This window comes from Spermophilus citellus (assembly GCF_964194105.1).
Source record: "Spermophilus citellus genome assembly, chromosome: 6".
In the NCBI taxonomy this organism is placed as follows: Eukaryota; Metazoa; Chordata; class Mammalia; order Rodentia; family Sciuridae; genus Spermophilus; species Spermophilus citellus.
Genome location: NC_138187.1, coordinates 74,238,120 through 74,260,526, shown reverse-complemented (window position 1 = coordinate 74,260,526; position 22,407 = coordinate 74,238,120). Strand labels below are relative to the sequence as shown.

General features: G+C 35.6%; 1 protein-coding gene across 1 annotated transcript in view; it reads left to right on the top strand.

Annotated features, from left to right (window-relative positions):
• CUBN (cubilin) overlaps nt 1-22,407 on the top strand; it is a 307,889-nt gene that overhangs the window by 42,922 nt on the left and 242,560 nt on the right. Inside the window, exons 18-22 of the mRNA XM_081299156.1 lie at nt 9,821-9,962; nt 10,187-10,365; nt 12,395-12,560; nt 12,868-13,084; nt 16,477-16,607. Of these exons, the coding sequence (XP_081155282.1) occupies nt 9,821-9,962; nt 10,187-10,365; nt 12,395-12,560; nt 12,868-13,084; nt 16,477-16,607 (835 nt within the window). The remainder of the gene's footprint in view (nt 1-9,820; nt 9,963-10,186; nt 10,366-12,394; nt 12,561-12,867; nt 13,085-16,476; nt 16,608-22,407) is intronic.

Below are 22,407 nucleotides of genomic sequence, written 5' to 3'. Positions count from 1 at the left end.
CCCCAGATCCTCTTGTTATGTGGTTGGAGATGCTTTGTTGCTGTGCAACATATCTTTAGATGAATATTAAGTTAGCATTTTCTAGTGTATGTCTTTCATGAAAACTGTGGTTTTGAAAGACTTTTTGCTTAGCAAGAGAGCTCCATAAGCATGATTGGAAAATAAAATTTAACTACAAAAGATAATAGATTTGGTATTGCCTAGACATGATGTAACACATTTTTCTTTTTCTTTTTTTAAGATAAGGAGCACATATTTATGTATCATTGCCTTGATTTAGCTCTCTCTCAGCTGAAGTTTCTACCTCTAAAAACACATATTCGCCTATAGAAGATGTGATATGGCTACAAAAGAATAAGGACAAGAAAAGATCAACTTTTAGTTCATCTCTTTTTGTGTGAGAGTGTTTTAAATAGTACAGAACAGTTCAATGCATGTGACTGATGCATTGTTGCAGAATAAAAAGCAGCCCCTCTCCTTAATATTTCATAAGTGATTTAAGCTATTGGACACATAAGATAGTGATGAAAGTTTAATTTTTATGTCCAGAGAATCCAAGTTGCAGACTGAATAATAACTCAGAAGTCTGTAGGATATTAAGGATGAAGCTTGAGGTAGGAGATAGAGGAAAATCCGTAGAATAATTCACGCCATCAGATTTCTCTGGCCCAACCATCTACCCTCTGCCCCACTCAGGAAGGGAATTCTATAAGGGAGGCCAATGAGGGAGGGAAAGAGAAGTGCCTTTTGGAAAACAGCAAGGATTTTTTTTTTTAAAGAGAGAGAGAGAGAGAGAGAGAGAGAGAATTTTAATATTTATTTTTTAGTTTTCGGCAGACACAACATCTTTGTTTGTATGTGGTGCTGAGGATCGAACCCGGGCCGCACGTATTCCAGGCGAGCGTGCTACCGCTTGAGCCACTTCCCCAGCCCCAAACAGCAAGGATTTTGTGGGAGGTGTTCCTTCTTAGACGTGGAAAACAACTAAAAATAAATGACATAAAAAGTTGAAAATATATTAATTAATAAGATAGGATGGAATAAGCTATATTGAATTTGGTTTCTGGGAATCTAGGAACATACCTATTCTACAAGTGGCATGAATCTCAAATTCATCCTGTTTGAGACTTCTACGACAATCCCAGAAAGTTAATGAAGTGGAAATTGTATACTTCTTCACAATATAATGTGACCAGAAATTATTGATGAAACAATCTAAAAAATGCCTAAGAACTGGGAAATCAATGAAACCTCTCCTAAGTAATTACTGGGCTACAAAAGGAAATAAAACATGAAAGACTAGGCAGAAAATAACAAATAGGAAATGCTTTCTATCAAAACCCGTGAGACACGATGAAGCTCAACTCCCAGGTGACATCTTGAATTTAAGATTTAAAAGGAAAGAATAAAAAAATTTTAAGAAAGGGAGAAATACAGCAAGCTGAAATATGCTGAGGTTTTGCTTTCCTCCAAACCTTTTCTTCTACCACCTTCAACTTGCTTTCCTTGGTCCTCACCCTCATGATCCCCAGTTCACCTATCCAACACTCCCACCACTACCTCCTGTCCTTCAGTGAATTTAGAGTCACAGAGAAACTCCTTTTGCTCTTTGTGAGGCACTGAAGCTCTTCAGCTGCAGCCGTAGGGTTGGTAGAGGGAGAGCCAAGACTCTTGGTCTGCATGCACATACTTGTTTCCCTCAAGTAGACCTCCTGGTCAGAGTCTTGTGGCTGTGATTCACAAAATAATTCTAAAGATGGTTATGGACATAAATGGCAGAGAAAGAATAGGGCCTCTGATAACCGAAGCTGGAATGTAACCACAGAAAGAATAGTTGGAATAGTATTGCTCTTTCTACTCAGTACATTTTTTTAAAAGAGAGTGTGAGAGAAGAGAGAGAGAGAGAGAGAAAGAATTTTTAATATTTATTTTTTAGTTCTCGGCGGACACAACATCTTTGTTGGTATGTGGTGCTGAGGATCAAACCCGGGCCGCAGGCATGCCAGGCGAGCGCGCTACCGCTTGAGCCACATCCCCAGCCCCTACTCAGTACATTTTGAAATGAACTTCTGTTCAGAGAAAAATCTTTCTAAAGAAGGCAGGAAGAAGGGGAAATGGAGAGTAGTTTAATAGTTTACATGCTTTTCTTTTGGAGTTTAGAAACATTTCATTAGTTTTTGAGCTCTGTTTTCAGCACAGTTTTTCCACAATTACTTGAACATCCTGATGCTTTTTGATGAAGTAATAAAATATGCTGTGTTAGTCAGCTTACAGTGCTATGACAAAATACCTGAGGAAAAAATCAACTTTAAGGGGGAAAGGTTAATTTTGACTCACAATTTTCAGTTCTTAGTTGGTTGGTCCATTGCTTTTAGGTCCTTGTGAGGCAGTATATCATGGCAGAGGTGTGTGCTGGAACAATGCTCACCTCCTGTTGTCCAGGAGGCAGAGAGAGAGAGGAAGGGGCTGGGGTCCCAATATCGCCTTCAAGTGTGTGCTTCCAATGACCTAACTTCATTTCACTAGGCCCATCTCCTGAAGTTTCCACTGCCTTCCAAAAGGATGGGGACCAAACCTTTAATACATAGCCTTTGAGGGACGTTTAAGGTCCAAACGATGGCATATGCCATTACTCAAGTGAAATAATTCTACACATTGTAATAGTGAAATCCAGGAGAGACTGAGATGGAAGTGCCATCTAATTTTAGAGCTGGAGAGTTTGTGTAGAACAGTTTGCTGTATGTGAGAGAGCTGCACGCTTCTGTAGAAACCACAAACCCAGTGGGACAGGTGTGATATGGGGCAATGAGGAAGAATACGAGGATATGGGAAGAGCAAGAATCGGGAGTGCTACCGATGAGCAGCCAAATAGAGAACATGGCCAATACTGCTCTGATATAAATGGAAAAAGTATTGTAAGGAAGAATCATAAAAGACTTTGACACTGGGTTACTAAAGGCAAGATATTAAACATCTTTAAGTCCCACTTTCCTCATCGGTAATAGGGATAGTAATTTTTACCTCCTGAAAAGGGTTTTTTAAAGTTCATTAATTCGTTTATTTATCCATAAATAATAAATGTGGTTACCTACCTGTCCTCCAGTCTAGCCCTAAATGATCCCGCCACCAAAACTCCTCCCATGACCTGACCCTGTCCCCTGCCCCTCAAAAGTAACTAACTCCTCCCATGGCCTGGTTCTGCTAAGGCTGCCTATAAAGCCCAGAACCTCATGGTGGCCAGCACCCATTTTGCCCCCCAAAATGAGCCACAGCAGGTGTTCAACTGATTGAGTCCACCACTGAGATATGAGAAGAGCTTGCCGATCCAAGGTCTTCTTCTCGATTCTCACTTCCATGATTTGTGTGCCATGTGCTTATAGGTGCTAGGCACCCTATTAGGGGGAGTTGGTATATAAAATAGACAGTAAATAAGCAAGCACACTTCCTTGAAACATGGCATATCCCATCATTTCACGGGCTTGATCATGACATATCCTCATAATTTCAAGGATGAATAGTATTCTATAGGAAAGAAACAGTACTGTGATAGAAAATAACAGGGCTACTGACTTTGGCCCTGCTGTGTGTGAATGGTTTGAGACAGCTGTCCTAAGGAGATTGATTGCCCATTGACGAGGAGTCAGCAATTCAAGGAGCCAAGAGCAAAAGGAGCCCAGGTAGATGAGTCAACACAGCCCTAGAGAAACAGTTGAGCTAAAACTTGACAACCCAAAAGAATTGAATATAGACTAGGGTGGCTGGAATCCCAAAAGAAAGGAAGAAAGAAACTAATTAGGAAGGAGCTGGATTCTGTGTGGCCTTTTATGCGGAGGTAAAGAGCTTGGATTATATTCTAAACGCACAGGGAGATGTCTAGAGTGTTCTTAGTATCGTGCCGATCATACAGTAAGTGGGCACTGGAAGTTAACCCGATGGTAATGATAGGAGAAGGGGAAGAGGAGAAGACAGGTTGGAGTCTGCAATCATGAGGGAAGACACTTGTAGGTAAAACTAGGTTAAATATTCTTGATTTTAGAAAATCAGCTTTAAAATATCAGATAAAGGCTGTTGATTGATAAAGGTATTAGGATGGACATGCTTCATGAGACATAAAATGCTTTAAAATTTGAACCACGAAACTATGAAACATACTAATAAATAACAAAGGATAATCATCAAAGAAAATAATTTTTACCTTTTGCATGTCATCTTTTATTCCTTACTTCTTATTCTTTCTTGAGAGTGAGAACACATCTCTCTCCTGCTCGCCCAGATCAGCCCAAGACTAGTGTCTGAAATCAAGTCTTTACTTAACTATGGGGTATGTCAGCCTGAAGCTCCATTTCCAGGCAGCCATGTGTTAAATGCTACCATATGGTAGGGTTCTGTTTTTGGCTTTTGGATGGACCAAACCTAGTGCCAGCATACTTGGTTTGCTTTGAATTAAAATTTAATACTTAAATGGATTTTAGAAATTGTAATATAAAAACAAAGCTGGATTCATATGCTCACAAACAAATAAACACATGCATTAAGATATGGCTTTGAGACCTGATCCATTCCAGATGTTAAAGCTTACTGCTTCCTGGGCTCTAGCTCTCACACTTAAAATGTTGTATAAATTGTGTTTCTTCAGCCTGGTTAACGTTAGCTCTCTGTACAGAAAATAGTTTCTTTATAAGAACTCATTTTTTTAAAAAAAGTGTATACTTTCTTTTCAGGAATTAGTTCACCCTGTAAATGTAAAATTCCATCTAAAATATCATGTTAGCCATCTTGAATACCCCATAGATTAAAACTTCTTGGTCACAGGTTATGTATTGGAGTGGGGCTCAGGACCTGAATTATTTAGAGTTACTTGATGAAAGAAGAAATCAGTGAGCAATCTGAGCCTAATGCACAGAACCCTAGAATTTTGCATTGATTCCTGTCACTTCTTTGCAAGTGTGATTCATTAAAAAGAATGGACTTATTGTGATCCCTCTTCAAGTAGTTGTGACATGACTTCATCTGATTTCTTTTTTTTTTTTTTAGAGAGAGTGAGAGAGGAGAGAGAGAGAGAGAGAGAGAGAGAGAGAGAGAATTTTTAATATTTATTTTTAGTTCTCCGCGGACACAACATCTTTGTTGGTATGTGGTGCTGAGGATCGAACCCGGGCCGCACGCATGCCAGGCGAGCGCGCTACCACTTGAGCCACATCTCCAGCCCTGATTTCTTAAGAAAAGCTCTTTGTTACTACAAACAAGCTTCAGATATTCTTCTTTCTCTAAGTTATCCTGAAATAAGAAACAATAACAAATACCAGGGAAATCATAAACGTTACCAAACAAAAAATTTCTGTGGCTTACAAATAAGGTTTGTGTTTTGCTCATGATAACATATTGGTTTTGAATCAGTTCTGCCCAAAATCTCTGCTGCTATTTCCTGCGTCATGGGACCCAGGCTTTTGGTTTTATGAGAGGGAAAAGTAAAAGACATTCAGATCATGCAACAACAGCCAAAGCCTCTACTTGTAAATTAGTATATCGCTTCTACATACATTCTGTTAGGCATAGCAATTCCTATGGGTAAACTCAGTCAATGGGAAGGGTAAGTATTAATTCTCCATAGAGAGACATGGCAAAGAGCACAGATATTCAATCCTCTTGTGTGAGGGAAGTGACTCATGATGAAAAAATAATGCAGTCTATCCTTCTTCACAAGTACAAAGGAAAAAGACAAGTTCACAAATCTTAGAATATTGAATGCAAGTGGTATTGCAAAAATATTTGGGGTCACTTTAGAACGTTGATAAATTTTATTTCAATGTCTTTTTTGAAAGAGTGATGGTTAATGCATTGCCATGTCTGGGATCCAGGGAAAATACATGTTTTTAGAGTTAATAAGAAGAGAGAGAGAGAGAGAGAGAGAGAGAGAGAGAGATATGGCAAAAATCAATTGTACTCTAGGTTTAGGGCCCTTGAGCCCTATAAGTTACTCTTAAAACATGTGGACTGCAGCTGCCTTTCTCCTTGCTAAAGTCCTTGAGCTTCATTAATCAGGTCCAAGGGGAATGATTCACTTAAGCTTGCACTGATGCTATTGGGCTGTTTTTCTTCCTTCTTATCATCTTCTAATGGGTGAAATAGAAAAGAGAGACTATAATCTTAGAAAAAGCAAATAGAACCCGGGAGGATTAGAGAGCAGGAAGATCATCTTTCTCTGTGTTTAATGCTTTCTAGTTTTCAGGAACTGTAGCATGTCTACATATCTAAAAGAGAGGGAGAGGGAGAGGGAGAGGGAGAGGGAGAGGGAGAGGGAGAGGGAGAGGGAGAGGGAGAGGGAGAGGGAGAGGGAGAGGGAGAGGGAGAGGGAGAGGGAGAGGGAGAGGGAGAGAGAGAGAGAGAGAAATTGGAACATCATCCTGTACCTTAAAATGAATGAATCAACAAGAATTGGTCAAATCCCTATTTGCAAAGTTTATTGCTAGATGTTGAAGGGGACACAGAAGCCTTCTCTTCTCTCCGAGATTTTCTGTTTGGTTAGAGAGAAATTTAGTATCCTTTATTTCAATATGTGAAATTTGTGTTGCAGATGTTGTAAGAGCTTTCAGAAAAGAACTGGTATGAGCGTGAGTCATTGGAGAGGCATGTGATTTTTTTTATGTCTGTCTCAATCATATGGCTGAGCCCTAATTTATTTAGTCACCCACCTATTATTAGAACTTTAGAATAATAGTTTTAGTCATTGTCATTAGAGAGCATACTTTGATCTGGGTCTGTGTGCATCTGTGTCTGCATCTTGAATAGTTTTGGGATAAAGTGTTAGGCCACTCAAGATACATATTGTCAAGTAAATCTTCCCAAACTTCTACCAGTTAGGGTTGAGAGTAATGATGTCACAATATCCCCACCAGCTTGAATATGCTTTAAAAATCTGCCCTTCGCTACTCACTTAGCTAATTCCTACTTGGCCTTCAGGTCTCCGCTTGCAGTTTATTTCTGCTAAGATCTGTTCCATTAATCCGCTAGATGAGTTCAGAGTCTTTGGTTACGCCACTGGGTCTAGGTTTTAAGATCTTGTTGTCACCCTTTGCTATTCTGCAGTGAAATTCATTGATGATATAAGCTCATTACACACACTATAATTAAAAAATATACATTTTTAAGCACAAAATTGAGGAGAAATAAAACAACAAAATAAGAATCACATTTAGTTCAGTATGTGAAAATCTTGAGCAAGTTGTATTTGAAGACCAAATGAAGCAGTCAGCTGTTCGTATCCTAAATTGCCGTGAACACTGCAGAACAAATGTAGGCTGACAAGGCTGTGCGGGTTGGTAACTAATTTTTCTGAAACGGTGACCAACCTTTGGCAGGTTTCCTGGGAGAAAAAAATTCTTTTCGTTTATGCTCATTCTTCTGAAAAATTCAGCATGTATTAAAATTGGGTGAGGACATTTGTTTTTAATGTGTGAAACTAAGCAACATTTTTATGCTTAATTACAAAACTTTCACCTATACCAATGTCACACAGGACTTAGGAGGATCCTTAGGATTTTTAGGACCATCCTTGTGAATGACTGTCTTCCACATTTCTGGCTGGCTGGTGTCTTTGATCTTTTGCCACTAAATGCCAACAGTACCTAGCCATCATTGTGATAATAATGAAAGTTTTTAATAATGCCCTTGCAAAACAAATGCCCTTGCAAATTTTCCAAATGCCTAGTTTGAGTACTTACTGAGAATCATTGGTCTAGTAATAATGCAGCAGCCTGCACTTTCCCAGATGTCACACTTATCAAAATGCTTTAAAAGAATAAACTCTTGCCTGTTCTAAGTCCCTTGCCAGCAGTGACTATATTTCACAGTGCTCTTGCCAGCACAGGTCTGGTACTCATTGATACCTTGATAATGTGAATTAATAAAGTAACATTTGGGTGGCTAGGTCCTCCAGAATAATTTAATAGAACAGGAATAGTATGTATATCCATTGAATAATTTCTGATTATGATGATAAGCCTCCAGTGTTTTACCTTTGAAAATGGAGGCTGTGGCAGGAAGATCATGAGTTCAAAGCCAGCCTCAGCAAAAGCGAGGTGCTAAGCAACTCAGTGAGACCCTGTCTCTAAATAAAATACAAAATAGGGCTGGCTGGGCATGTGGCTCAGTGGTCGAGTGCTCGTGAGTTCAATCCTTGGTACCACCTTCCCCCAAAAGAACTGTCAAGAATAACAAAAGCTCTTCTTCTTTTTAAAATATATTTTTAGTTGTACATGGACTCAATACCTTTATTTTATTTTTTTATGTGGTGCTGATAATTGAACCAAGTGCCTCACATGTGCTAGGCAAGTGCTCTACACTGAACCACAATCTCAGCCTGTAACAGCTTTTCTTTAGATAACTGGTACTAGGTATCTCACCAAGGAATTCACACTACTGTTTTATTTATTTGCTTCAACAACTGTTTGAGTTAGGCTTAGATGTAGTAACTAGCTCAAGGTTATTAAAAGAGGAAACTTGTAAATGATAGGGAGGATTTGAACCCAGGTTCATAGACAGGGTATGTTTTCACTGCACTACAAAAGTTGATTATTGACTTAAAACAGGTAGCTTTCACTGAATGAAGAAAAATTCTTTCTTGTCTAGCTTTCTAAGAGTTTTGTCTTTAATCAATCAGGATGCTAACAAACTTTCTGGCTTCACTTTTAAAAAATGTCAAGAGTAACTACATATCTTCAGTAAGACAAAGAAGAGATTTTCCATGTGCTTTATGCCATTGGATGTATTGATGAAATTATATGTAATAATAAACATGTAAATTACTTTAATAATAATAATAAATCAATAATAATAAATTACTTTTATTCCCATACTTGATTTGGTGTATAATGCTAACAATGACTACAGATTCATTTTTCTATAATCATGTCTAAGATGTTTGTATCAATATGAGTTGGTGATATTAGTTCATAATTTTTTATTCTCTCTAATGGTATATGATAACAATTCAGAGGAAAAATACTTGGAACTTGGTTCTCGTTTGAGGGCACCTTAGAACAAATTATACACAGGCATTAATTTGTTTCTTAAAAACTTAAAAGAACCTACCAAATAGTGCATAACATCTTCTGGGATTTTTTCCTTTTTGGACGGGTGGACTAATTATTTGAAACTGTTTTTAATTTTATCCATGACTTATGTTTATTCAGATTTTATTTTTCTTCTTCTTGATATAATTTTAGTAATTATGTGTTTTTTCTGGAAATAACTCATTTCAGACACTCACATATATGGACACAAAATTATATTTAAAATATTTCTTAGAATCTATATGTTTGTAGAATCTTTGTCATTTTTAATTTTGTGTATTTATGCTTTCATTTTCTTTATTAGAGTTGCCCAAGATTTGTCTTTTGTATCCTTATTGCCCAACCGCCCTCAAAAACAGTTCTTCAACATACTTATGAATTCTGTATGTTTCTTTCTTTCTTTTTTTTTTTTTTTTTGATTACAGATCTGGTCAAAACATTTATATTCTGATAGCAGTAATTTTGTTTTTGTTGTTTGTGAGCTAGTCCAGACTTGTAGATTTATTTCCTCTTTGACACTGCGGAAATTATTAGGACATCTGCAAAATTCTTATGGATTTTTGTTGACTTTAAGATTTTTATCAATATGTAGAATCATGCTAAAAAGTGACCCACTGTTTTCAAATATAATATAAATACTATCTAAATTAGATTATTGTCCACTTTCAATCTGTCATTATCTTATCTCTAAATAATGCCAAAGTAATTTTATTGATTAGGATTACAGTTCTATCTCACCTTTTTTTTAGGTTCAAGATCATGATATCTTACTTGGAAAAGTCTGTAACAATGAAATCTCTCCCATTACATCCATTACTAACAATATCTGGATCAGGCTTATAATAGATGATTCCACCCAAAATACTGGTTTCAGAGCTGTTTATCAAGTTGGTAAGGAAATTTCTACTTAATTTTAAGTGTATCATTTATTTGATTGTAACATTTTAGTTTCTTAAAATAATTTAGTCATTTTGTGTCCTCAAGTGGTGAGGAAAATATTCTCATAAAAATGTAACATTCTGTTATCTCCTTAGGCATAATTAGGATATACAATAAAATTGGGGCCAATAATTATTTATTTCTGATGAACAGTCCTATCATTTTTATATTTACAGCTTGTGGGGGTGAATTAACTGGAGAAGGAGTCATTCGCTCCCCTTATTATCCCAATGTATATCCTGGAGAAAGGACCTGTAGGTGGACCATACGCCAGCCCCAAAGCCAAGTTGTTCTTCTCCAGTTCACTAGCTTTGAAATTGGAAGTTCTGCCCACTGTGATACAGATTATGTTGAGGTAAGAAGAAACAAACCTTTGGATCTTTGTATTTCATTATATATTATTAAAAATACTATGTTATCCTCAGATCAGTTATATGTAATGGAAGTCATTTGTAGAGATCAATATCTCTTATGAACACAGAAAAATCCTTAACAAAAGGCTAGCTAACTGAATCTAGCTTATAAGTAGGTTTATATGCCATGATTAAATGAGATTAATCCCAGAAGTATGGGTTGTTAATAACATCCCAGACTCAATGAATATAAAACATGTTATCAATAAAATAAAGGTCAAAAATACTTGATCATCTCAGTAGATTACAAAAAAAGTATTTGAAAAAAATCTATACATTTTTATGATAACAACATTTAACAAACTAGGGGAAAAGGGGACTTCCTTAATTTTATAAATGGCATCTTTAAAATCCCACATATTTAATGATGAAACACTAAATGTTTTGCCTCTTTATCCGTAAAAATTTAAGACTGTGTGTTCTCACCACTTCTGTCCAACATTATACTGGAAATTTTTTCTTTCTTAAACAATTAAGCAAGTAAGAGAAAATAAAATGCATCTTCAGTTTATATGTGGAGTATCACAAAGAATTCACACACTTAAAAAACTTAGAGAAAAAAATTATCTTAAATGACATATAAAAATCAGTGTTTTTCTTTTGAGTTTTTAAGTGCTTACAATCCACATATTTGAAATCCACGGAGCTTGTTGATTCCCTATTGTGATAATTATTGTTATTTTTATTTCAACAGCAGGTGGACAAGTTCTTACACAGTCCTCAGGAAGTAGACTTAGAAGTTGGGTACAGTGGTTTACAGCAGTAAACCCAGTGTTGCAGGAGGCTGAGGCAGGAGGATTACAAGTCTGAGGCTAGCCTGAGCAACTTAGGAAGACCTTGTCTCAAAAACAAAAAACTAGAAAGGGATTGGGATATAGGTTAAAATGAATTATAGACCTAAACATGTGTTCTAAAACCATGAAACTCTTGGAAGAAAACATAGTAACATTTGTAACCTTGGATTACGTGAAAACTTCTAAGCTATGACATGAAAGTTACAAATAACAAAAGAAATAATAAAGAAATTGGACTTCATCAAAATTAAAAACAATCTGGTTTTTTAAGTGAGCAAATGACATGAATAGACATTTATTCAAAGAAAATATGCAAATGAACAAGTATGTGAAAAGATGTTCAGCATCATTAGTCCTCAGGGAAAATGCAAATAATCAAAACCACAGTGCAGTCTCACTTCATAATCTTTAGAATGGCTGTAATCAAGAAGTCAGATAATAGCAAGTGTTGGAAAAGATTTGGAGAAATTGGAACGCTTACGATTTGCTGGTGGGAATGTAAAAGGATGTACCCACTTTGGAAAACAGTTGGTGGTTTCTCAAAAAGTTAAACATAAAGTTTCCATTTGATCCAGCAATTCCACTCTTAGTTTTATATTCAATGTTAACAAAACATATTAATAAAAATGTGCATGTGAGTATGCCTACATTCATTATATCATATGCAAATGCCAAATAAAATAATTATTGATAATTTTAAAAGTATAAAAAAGCCCATCAACTGATGAATGGGTAAGTAAAATACTATATATGTACATATATATGTACACACACATATACATACAATGTAATATTATATGGCATTAAAAAGAAATAAAGTAATGATGTCTACTACAATATGGGTAAGCTTTGAAAACATTACACTACATAAAAGAGTCTAGTCACAAAAGACCATATATCTTATGATTTCATTTGTTTGGAACGTCCAGAATAGACAATTTATAGGGACAGAGAGTAGGTTAGTGGCTGCCTGGGGCTCTAATGGCAGGAGAATAGAGAGTGACTATTAATGGACGTGGAATTTCTCCTGGGGTAAATAAAATGTTCTAAAATTGATGATGTTTTCAAATTGATTTTATTATGTTAATAAAAGGGTTTATGAAATAATTGTTCTTGAAGTTGTTTTCCAAAATAGACATCTAACAAAATAAACTGGGGTTTATCTGTTTTTCTTTAGGTTGGTAGCAGTTCCATTTTGGGTTCTCCTGAAAATGAAAAGTACTGTGGCACCAACATAACTTCATTAATAACATCCGTGTACAATATTCTTTATGTCACATTTGTGAAAAGTTCTTCTACTGAAAATCATGGTTTCATGGCTAAGTTCAGTACTGAGGATTTGGGTAAGAGATTGTATCTTCTCTTTTGCTTACATTTAAATAATTAAACAATAGAAACAAATTGCACAAAAATGTCTACACTGTAAAAAATATTTTAAAGTGCACTGATGGCAAAGAATCTATTTTCAATCAACACATAACAATAGTTATTTGGTATCTATTAACAAAAGAAAAAAGTTATCTTAAGTGGCATATAAAAAACGGCACTATTCTTTTGAGATTTTAAGAGGTTATGATCCATGTATATTTTTTTAAATCCATGGAGCCTGTTGGTTACCTGTTGTGATAATTTTTATTTTTATTTCAACAGCATGTGGACAAGTTCTTACACAGTCCACAGGAATCATTAAAAGTCCTGGTCATCCAAATATCTACCCCAGTGGTATCAACTGTACCTGGCATGTACAGGTTCAATCTGGAAAACAAATTCGTTTGGTGTTTGACAAGTTTTATCTGGAGTTTCATTACAATTGCTCAAAAGATTACCTGGAAGTTTATGACACTGGTTCTAAGACATTTCTTGGGAGGTGAGGTGTTTTTAATATATTTTTTAGTTGAACACAGACACAATACTTTATTTTATTTATTTTTATGTGGTGCTGATGATCAAACACAGTGCATCACATATGCTAGGCAAATACTCTACTAACGAAGCTGCAACCCCAGCCCAAGGTGTTTTTCTTTTTTTTTTTCATGCTAAACTTGGCAGATTGCTTGTTTATTTTTAATTTTTGTTTGTTTGACTAAAGTATTTATTGTATTTATTTATTTATTACGGATTTAAAAAAATAAATGACAGCAGAATGCATTACAATTCTTATTACACATATACAGCACAATTTTTCAAATCTCTGGTTGTATATAAGTATGTTGACACCAATTCGTGTCTTCTTACATGTACTTTGAATAATGATGTCTATCACATTCCACCATCATTATTTTTTTATAGATTTTTGTTCAGAAAGGCACAAAATCAGTAATGCACGTACCACCATTTCCCATCTATTTTCTCTTATTTCTTTTTTAAATTGACATGTTTTTCTTTATTTTGTAGACCATGATATTTTGAAGTATATACATCTTACAGAATAGTTAATTCTATCCAATTAACTAACATACTACCTCACGTATTTATGATTTTAACGGTGATAGCACAAAACATCCACTCTTTTCATGTTTGCCAAAGATACCAAGTATGATTGACTACAGTCACCTTGCTGTACAACAGATCCTTTGAAATTTAGTTCTCCTATAACTGTAATTGTGAATCTTTTCAACATCATCTCCCAACCCTTCCCCCCAATCACCTGAGCCTCCAGTCAGCACCATTATTATACTGTCTGCATCTATTAGATCACCTTTTTATAGATTCCACATATGAGTGATCTAATGTGGGATTTTTCTTTCTGTGCCTAGTTTCTTTAATGTCATACCATGTTCTCTGCAAGATCATCCCTGTTGTTCCAAGTAACTGAATTCCATTAATTTTTATGACTGAATGGTCTTCCATGGTGTGTGTGTGGTGGGGGGTATCTATATTTACATTTTCATATCTATAAATCTATATCACATTTTCTAATCATCTATTGATGGACCTTTGGGTTGATTCCATATCTTGGACCTTGTATAATGCTGCAATGAACATGAGAGGGTGGATATTTCTTCAACATACTGATTTTGCTTCCTTGAGCTATATACTTAGTAGGAGGATTGCTGGGTCATATGATAGTTCTAATTTTAATTTTTGAGGAACCTCTATATATTGTTTTCCATAATGGCTGTATTAATTTTTTTATTTTTAAAATATGTACCAATCCTTGTTATCTTTTTTTATAATAATCATTTAACAGATGTGGTATGATATCTTATTGTGGTTTTTATTTGCATTGCTTTAATGAAGACTGATAGTGAGCATTTTTTAATACACGTGTTGGCCATTTCTGTGGTTTTTTTTAATAGTAATGTCTATTTATGTTTTTTTTGCCCCTTTTTTGATCAAGTCACTTGTGTTTTTGCTATTGAATTGTTCACATTCTTTATGTATTTTGGACATAAACTGCTTGTGAGATGTATAGTTTGCAGATATTATTTCACATTCCATAGGTTTTTCTCTTCACCCTGTTGTTTATTTTTGCCATATGGAAGATTTATAGTTAATATAACCCCACTGGTTTATTTATTTTTTGTTGCCTGTTCTTTTGAGATCTTTTCCATGAAAATCCTGCCAAGACCAATGTTATAGAGAACTCCTCCATGTGTTCTTCTAGCAGTTCATACCTTACAATTAAGCTTTTAACCCTTTTTCAGTTTATTTTAATTTTCCTTTCATTATGAATCATACTTTGCTGCTTCTTTCTATCCCTGGAAATATTTGATAAAATGTTAGGCGTTTTTAATTTTTATGTTTTTGGCTCTAGATATTATTATATTCCTATAAATGTCCAGGAATGCAGTTAAATTGCTTGAAACCAGTTCAGTCCTTTTCAGTTTTGCTTTGGAACTCATTTGTTTCCTATTGTTCTTTGTCACTTGATATCCAGTGTCTTGAGAGCCATCATTTTAAATATTTTGCTCAGGTTTCAATTGTTTCAGGTGTAAAATTAAATCTAGCTGTTATTATTACATCCTCATTGGAAATGGAATTCTCCTGATTGCTTTGTTTCTTCATTTTGCATTTTCTTTTACTTATTTTTTTTATTCTAAAACATTTGTTTCTCTATCAATTATTTTCTTAAGTTAATTTTTTTTCTTCTGGTTTTATTCTCCCTTGTCATCTTTTGTTTCTTAACTTCTTAAACTTTTCTATTTTTCTTTTTTTGGGGGGGATGGATGGGTATTTATAACCACTGAAAAATACATAATTTTTGCTGAATGGCATAAACTAGAATGATCTTGCCCAAATTTAGTAGATATGGACATATAAATTAAGGATTTAATTAATTTACCTACCTTTATTTTGATCAAGATGTTAAATCCTTTTAAACACTGAAATGGCATTATACACTAAATTCTTTTCCATTTCCCTCAGCAATTAATCCATCTCTTTCTCATATTCAACATTTCCCCTTACATTCATTTTCATAGTATTTTTTTTTCTCTGTCATTCTATTTGACTAATTTTGCCAAGTCTGTTTAGACTTGAGATTTCTATTTTACTTGCCTTTCCTTCTTACAGGTTTTTCTCTGGCTAAAATCTCATGGCTTAATGTATTTTATTCTTTTGTCATTACTAGAAAATTTTGTTCTGAGTAAAACTGCTTTTGTTCAGCAGAAAGACAATATGGCTTAGAATCAAACCTTTTTCTCTCCACAGCCCGCTGTTAAAGACAACAGATTCCACCTCTCTAGGATTACTATTCCAGGCACTGATCTAAGTGCTTTATGTACAGTATCTTAACCCATCATTTCCCAAGAATAACTCTATGAAGTAGGCACTATCATCATCTCCATTTTCAAGATGGAGAAACTGATGCATAGAGATCGAGTGATTTGCCCAAAGTCATATTGCCTCTAAGTGACAGAAATGACACTTGAGTCTGTACTCTAAGAATTGATGATATATGAGTTCCCTTCACTGTTTATATTTGTTACATTTCTATGAACAAGTTCATTAATATGCTAAATGGCAATCTAATGGAACTTGTGCTTTCTAATTTCATCAAAATTCTAACACATGTCAAGTTACATAGCCAGACACACACCAAACCATTTCAGGGAAGTAATCAAGAATAGAAGGATCTTCCAAGTTTGCAAATTTTTTTTTTTTTGCCTGACATATATTTGCTTTTTAAGTTGGCTGGAGTTATATAAGAAAACTTATTATCATATTTACATGTCCCAATTTTTGGTCCATCATTTCAAATATACTAAATGTTTTAAAACCCATGTATCTTATCTGTTCTTTCTCCGTTTGGAATAGATTTTGTGGAAAATCCATCCCGCCTTCTCTCACCAGCAGTGACAACTCAATAATGTTGATATTTGTGGCTGACTCTGACCTCGCTTATGAAGGCTTTACAATAAAGTATGAAGCAATTGATGCATCAACAGGTAACAAGACACATTGTCTGCTTGGTCTCATTTACTGTGTTACAAAACGGTACTAATATCTAACACAAAGAATGCTTAGTCCCTAAATCTGGGTCACACCATGAAAGTCATAGTTAGAATAAAGTAGGTGACTTTAAACACCTTCCTTAAAAATAGAATCATGATCAGATAGGAGTATTATATCAGTATTAATACTAACGTTGTATTGTATCAATATTGATTTTCCTCAATATAAAATTTTCAAAATTTGATAATGGTACAGTGATTTTGTAAGGGAACTATTTTGTTCTTAGGAACAAAACACTGAAGATTTTTGAAGTAAAGACACAGTGTGTACAGATGACTCTGAAGTGGATCAAATGAATCAAAGAGAGAAAGCAAGAAGACAGAGAAAGAGAGACACACAGAGAGAGGGAAGGAGTTCATACAGTGGGGGCAAAATACAAATATATGGCAAATTTGGATAGAAGGAATATGGAAGCTTATGCAATCTTTCTGCAAGTTTAAAATTCCACCAAAATAAAAAGTTACCAATCAGACTGAAAACTTATTTTAAGAAATTATGAAAAACAACAATAACACAGTAAAAATAAGAGACTGCTGCATGGAATTTTGGATCAGGGAAGGGGTGTTTTCTTGGCAAAATATACATTTTAAAATTTAACCTAATGAAATTGATGTTATTTTTAATTTTTCCTTTAAAAGGAAATATTGTATTTTTCCTATTACTTAGTTCTTCTCATTATTTTGCTCCTTGCAAATGTATCATAGGTAACAAGTACCTGCAGGCAGAGTCTTTGAGATGACATGTATCAAGGATGCTGCCTGTCCCAAGAGTCTGTGAGGTTTATGAGGGTGTCATGTTCCACAGGCTCGTTTCCCCACCTGAGATTGTATGTTTTCAGAAGTCTGGGCTTTCTTATGCATTAGGTGCATATGGTGACTGTGCTCACTAAACATTTTACGACCTCTGAATTGCCCCAGAAGCATAGTACTATTCACTGAGAGAGAACTGGATCATTGCTGGTGCCTGCATATGTTCCTCCAGGGACCCCAGGTGTTCCTTTTTTAAAGCTCCTACTCCCCACAGGAAATAAATAAAAAGGAAAAAAAAATCTCCTGCTCAGAAACTCTACTCAATTTCTCATTTATTTCTCCTGCAGAGGGTCTGGTTACTATTTTTCATTCATTCCAAGCAAATTGTTATTCTCTGCAGTGCTTCACATTCTGTGTTTTGGAAGCATGACTTTAGGTTTCTCCAGAATCCTGAGTGCAAGAGAAACATATAGTTTTATCTCGAGTGGACCTTCTGTGGGAAACAGTTCATTTTTCAGCCCAAGTACATGGGAAATGAGGTCCCGGGATTCATATTAGGTTTTGTTGTGCAGTTGACATATGCACTAGACTTTGTTCAGGTGGTTAACATCCAAAGACCAAAATCAGTTTCTCAGGAAATGATAGTGTGCACACAATTTTCCATACTTCATAGTTTTATCTGTCTCATATGTTTGGCTCCAAACCACACTGAATATTAGATTTGGAGTAAGTCACTTGAACTCTCTGGGCTACAGTTTTCTCATCTGTGTAATTAAAGGACTGGATTTGATGATCTTTGAAATGTCTTCTGGTTCTAATCATCTATGTGCATAATTTCAATTTGCTGCATGAATAAACTGGCAGTGTATTAGATAACATGTAATTCAGGCTGGGCCTCCTGAAAATATCATAGAAATCTTTGGGATAATATACAAAGTAAGACATAGCTCTATAATGACTCCAACAACTCTGTTAATTCTACATTAGCTTGTAAGGGTGTGTTTACTGCAGAAACAATCAAGAGCAGTTGAAATAATATGGTGAGGAAGATATTAAAGTTAAATATTAATAAGTAAAAGTAACTAAAATTAAATCAAGGATTGGGGGTATAATGCTGAGTGTAGAGCACTTGCCTGGCATGCATAAAGCCCTGGGTTCAATCCCCAGCACTGCCAAAGTTTAAAAAAAAAAAGTAAATTGAAAAAAAGGATGTAGGCTCCCTATTTACCTCTCTTATTGTTTCTCTTGCTGAGAAAAAACTTTTCAGTTTAAGAAAATCCCATTTGTTGATTCTTGTTATTAACTCTTGTGCTATGGGTGTCCTATTAAGGAATTTGGAGCCCAACCCCACAATATGTAGATCGGAGCCAACTTTTTCTTCTATCAGACGCAGAGTCTCTGATTTGATATCTAGCTCCTTGATCCACTTTGAGTTGACTTTTGTGCATGGTGAGAGGAGGGAATTCAGTTTCATTTTGTTGCATATGGATTTCCAGTTTTCCCAACACCATTTGTTGAAGATGCTATCCTTCCTTCATTGCATGCTTTTAGCTCCTTTATCAAATATAAGATAGTTGTAGCTTTGTGGATTAGTCTCTGTGTCCTCTATTCTGTACCATTGGTCCACCCGCCTGTTTTGGTACCAGTACCATGCTGTTTTTGTCACTATTGCTCTGTAGTACAGTTTGAAATCTGGTATCGCTATACCACCTGATTCACACTTCCTGCTTAGAATTGTTTTTGCTATTCTGGGTCTTTTATTTTTCCATATGAATTTCATGATTGCTTTATCTATTTCTACAAGAAATGCCATTGGGATTTTGATTGGCATTGCATTAAACCTATAGAGAACTTTTGGTAATATCGCCATTTTGATAATGTTAGTTCTGCCTATCCATGAACAGGGTATATTTTTCCATCTTCTAAGATCTTCTTCTACTTCTCTCTTTAGGGTTCTGTAGTTTTCATTGTATAAGTTTTTCACCTCTTTTGTTAGGTTGATTCCCAAGTATTTTATTTTTTTGAGGATATTGTGAATGGAGTGTTTTTCCTCATTTCTGTTTCAGAAGTTTTGTCGCTGATATACAGAAATGCCTTTGATTTATGTGTGTTGATTTTATATCCTGCCACTTTGCTGAATTCATTTATTAGTTCTAGTAGTTTTTTTGTAAGCTGGACAGGAAAGGAAACTCAGCTGTCTAGGGTGTGTTTAGCATGCAGGAAGCCCTGGGTTCAATCCCCAGCCCCACTCAAAACTTAAAGTGAGAGAGCAGAAGAAAAAGCAAATGATAAAAAGAAGAGACTATCCTAACAACTGCAGAGACGTTCTACCCTGCTTCCCTGTGTGCTGGCCACTACTTTAGCCTCTGTGTGGTCCAGACAGGGCTGAAATCACAGACATGGGAGTACATACTTTCTGTCCCTTGGCTTAGCCTGGTTGGTCACTATGTACCTTGTCTTTTGCTGAATGAACTCATAGGTCTAACACCGTCAAATCATTCTAAATAGCATTCTGATCTATGATTGGATCCAGGAAGCCATATGGCATCTTCACTTTATAATTCTGGAAACTTTTACAGTTTTCCATAGGTCAGGAAGTGAACTCACATGAATTACTGAGGGTGCTCTTGCACTACTTCTCAGGGAAGGGTTGGCTCAGGGGTCCAAAGGAGGAGTTAAACTGGTTGCAGCCAAGCAGAGGACTAGCCCTCCCAGGCAGGCAGAGTCAGGGTGCGTGAGATGCTGATTTGAAAACTCAGAGGTGTTAGGACTCTTTCTTTTCAGTTATCTTTTGGGGGACTATTTTCTACAGAATAAAAATAGTGTCAGAGAAGAAGAGCATCAGTGAAAGCTCAGTTGTGGGACCTTACCCTGTTTTATTGCTCTAACAGAAGTTATTTCCAGAGCCATAATAATGACTTTGGTTGCTGATTTCTAGTTCTTCAGCACAACCTCTGTGCATTTCCCTGCTGACACTGTTACTGTCTTCATCTGATAAAGGTGAATTTTCCTGATTTAAATCCAGTTCTTTTCTCATCTGTAGTTCATGCCATGTGGCTATGATGTCAGCCCTCAAGTATGTGTTTGGGAGGAAAGAGATGGCTTCTTGTCATTACTTTGACTCCCTCCCTCTGCACTCTGTTACTGCCTTCATCCAGATGTTCCTGGGGAAACAGGAATGAAAGAAGTAACAAGTAAAATATTACTGGAGAGCAACTCATAAGAAGTTCTTAGTAAGTGATTAGGAGATGAGGTTTTCAGTGCTTGATGACTGAAAGCACAAAACACTTGAATCCCAAATGAATATAATTAGTTAAATTTGCCAATTTAATTTGAAATTTTATATTCTATTAAAATCTATTGCATATACATAAATAGATAAACCTACTAATAGGGTACTTTAAAAGTATAAACAAGAGCAGAGACATCTAATTAATTCATTTTCAACTTTAATATTAGATAAAAACTTATATAGCATCGAATCCATTGTTTTTCACACTGTAAATTCATGACTCATTCATGACTGCATTATTCAAAGTATGGAGTAGAATTGAAAATAGCATGAAGGTATCAGAGTTATCACACAAAGTTATGTATCACTTCATGAAATTTGTAGTATGTCTGTGTGAACATGATTGATACAAATATCATTTTTTATGGTATCAAGGAAGCTCAAAACACAGATCTCAACCAAGTAATTTTTTTCCTTATCTCTCTCACTCTCTCTCTTTCCCCTTCCTCCACACCTCTCATGCATGTGTGTGGTACTGAAGATCAAACCCAAGGTCTTTCACATGCCAGGCAAGCACTCTACCACTAAGCTACATCTTTAGACCTAGTCCAAATAAATTTTAAATGAAGAAGAAATAAGTTAGAATGTTGAATTTTTCTTCGCAAAATACATGGCTAGTTGATTTAGGAGCCAAACTAAACAATCAAGTCTCAACATGTAATCCATGTCTTCTGCCATGTGTCTCGACTTGCTCTTGGAAATTCCCTAGATGAACTGCACCTGGTGCAATTGGTAACATTCATTTCAGGGCTACAGTGTAACTGTGGTGAACTTCTCATATTTTCTGCAAAGAGAAATGACCAAGAATGATCAAAAACACCTTGATATAGGGTAAAAGTGAGCCCTACAGGGCCTTCCCAACTTCTTCATCCTCAGCCCAAAGACACCTCCCCCCCCCCCCCCCCCCCCGTGATATACATACACTGGGGTTTAGTGCTATTTTTTCACCAGTCATCCTGGAATAAGCCCCCAGAAGACATTTAGGAGTTGGAAGTTAAGAAATGATAAATTAGAGGGCTAGAAAGGTTTATTTAGAAGAAATGCGTAGAGAGAATTATTCTACTTTAAACTACAATCTTGTAAGGACAGCATTCTCAGACTCTAATGTTCATAAGAAACTTGGGGAGGATGGAAGTGCATTATTACAACTTCGGGTATTAGGGTTTCATCCAGAAATTTTGATTAAGATAGAGATGACTAGGGTAGATTTTTTTTACTCAGAAATTCAAGTGGAGCTCATGAAGTTTGTCTTTATACTTCATTAAAGACCCTGAAAGTCAAGTCTTAGAGTGTAAATCTCTGTAAAATCCTAAGAGAAAATGGCAAATGGCACTAGTAGGAAGTGCTGTTCATGATACTGTGAAAGGAAGTCTTGAGGGGAAGTCAGGTCTCCATATCCAGCTTGATATTAATGTGGACTACTCTGGGCAAATCATAATCCTCTCCTATTCTTTCTACCTTGAATTCTGAATTTTCTGCTTAGATACTTGGATATCTTTCTTCCGGAAAGGAATTTTAGTAAGTCTATTTGTCTCCAAAAGATTCACTTTCTAATTGGTTAGTGTTTTCTTGTATTATGGCACATAGAGCTATCCTAGCTCTTCCCAGATTGGTTCATTTATCTTATCTAATTTGTTAAATTTCTTGGCCCTTTGAATAAAAATGGTGAACAGAATCTTGATTTGTGACATT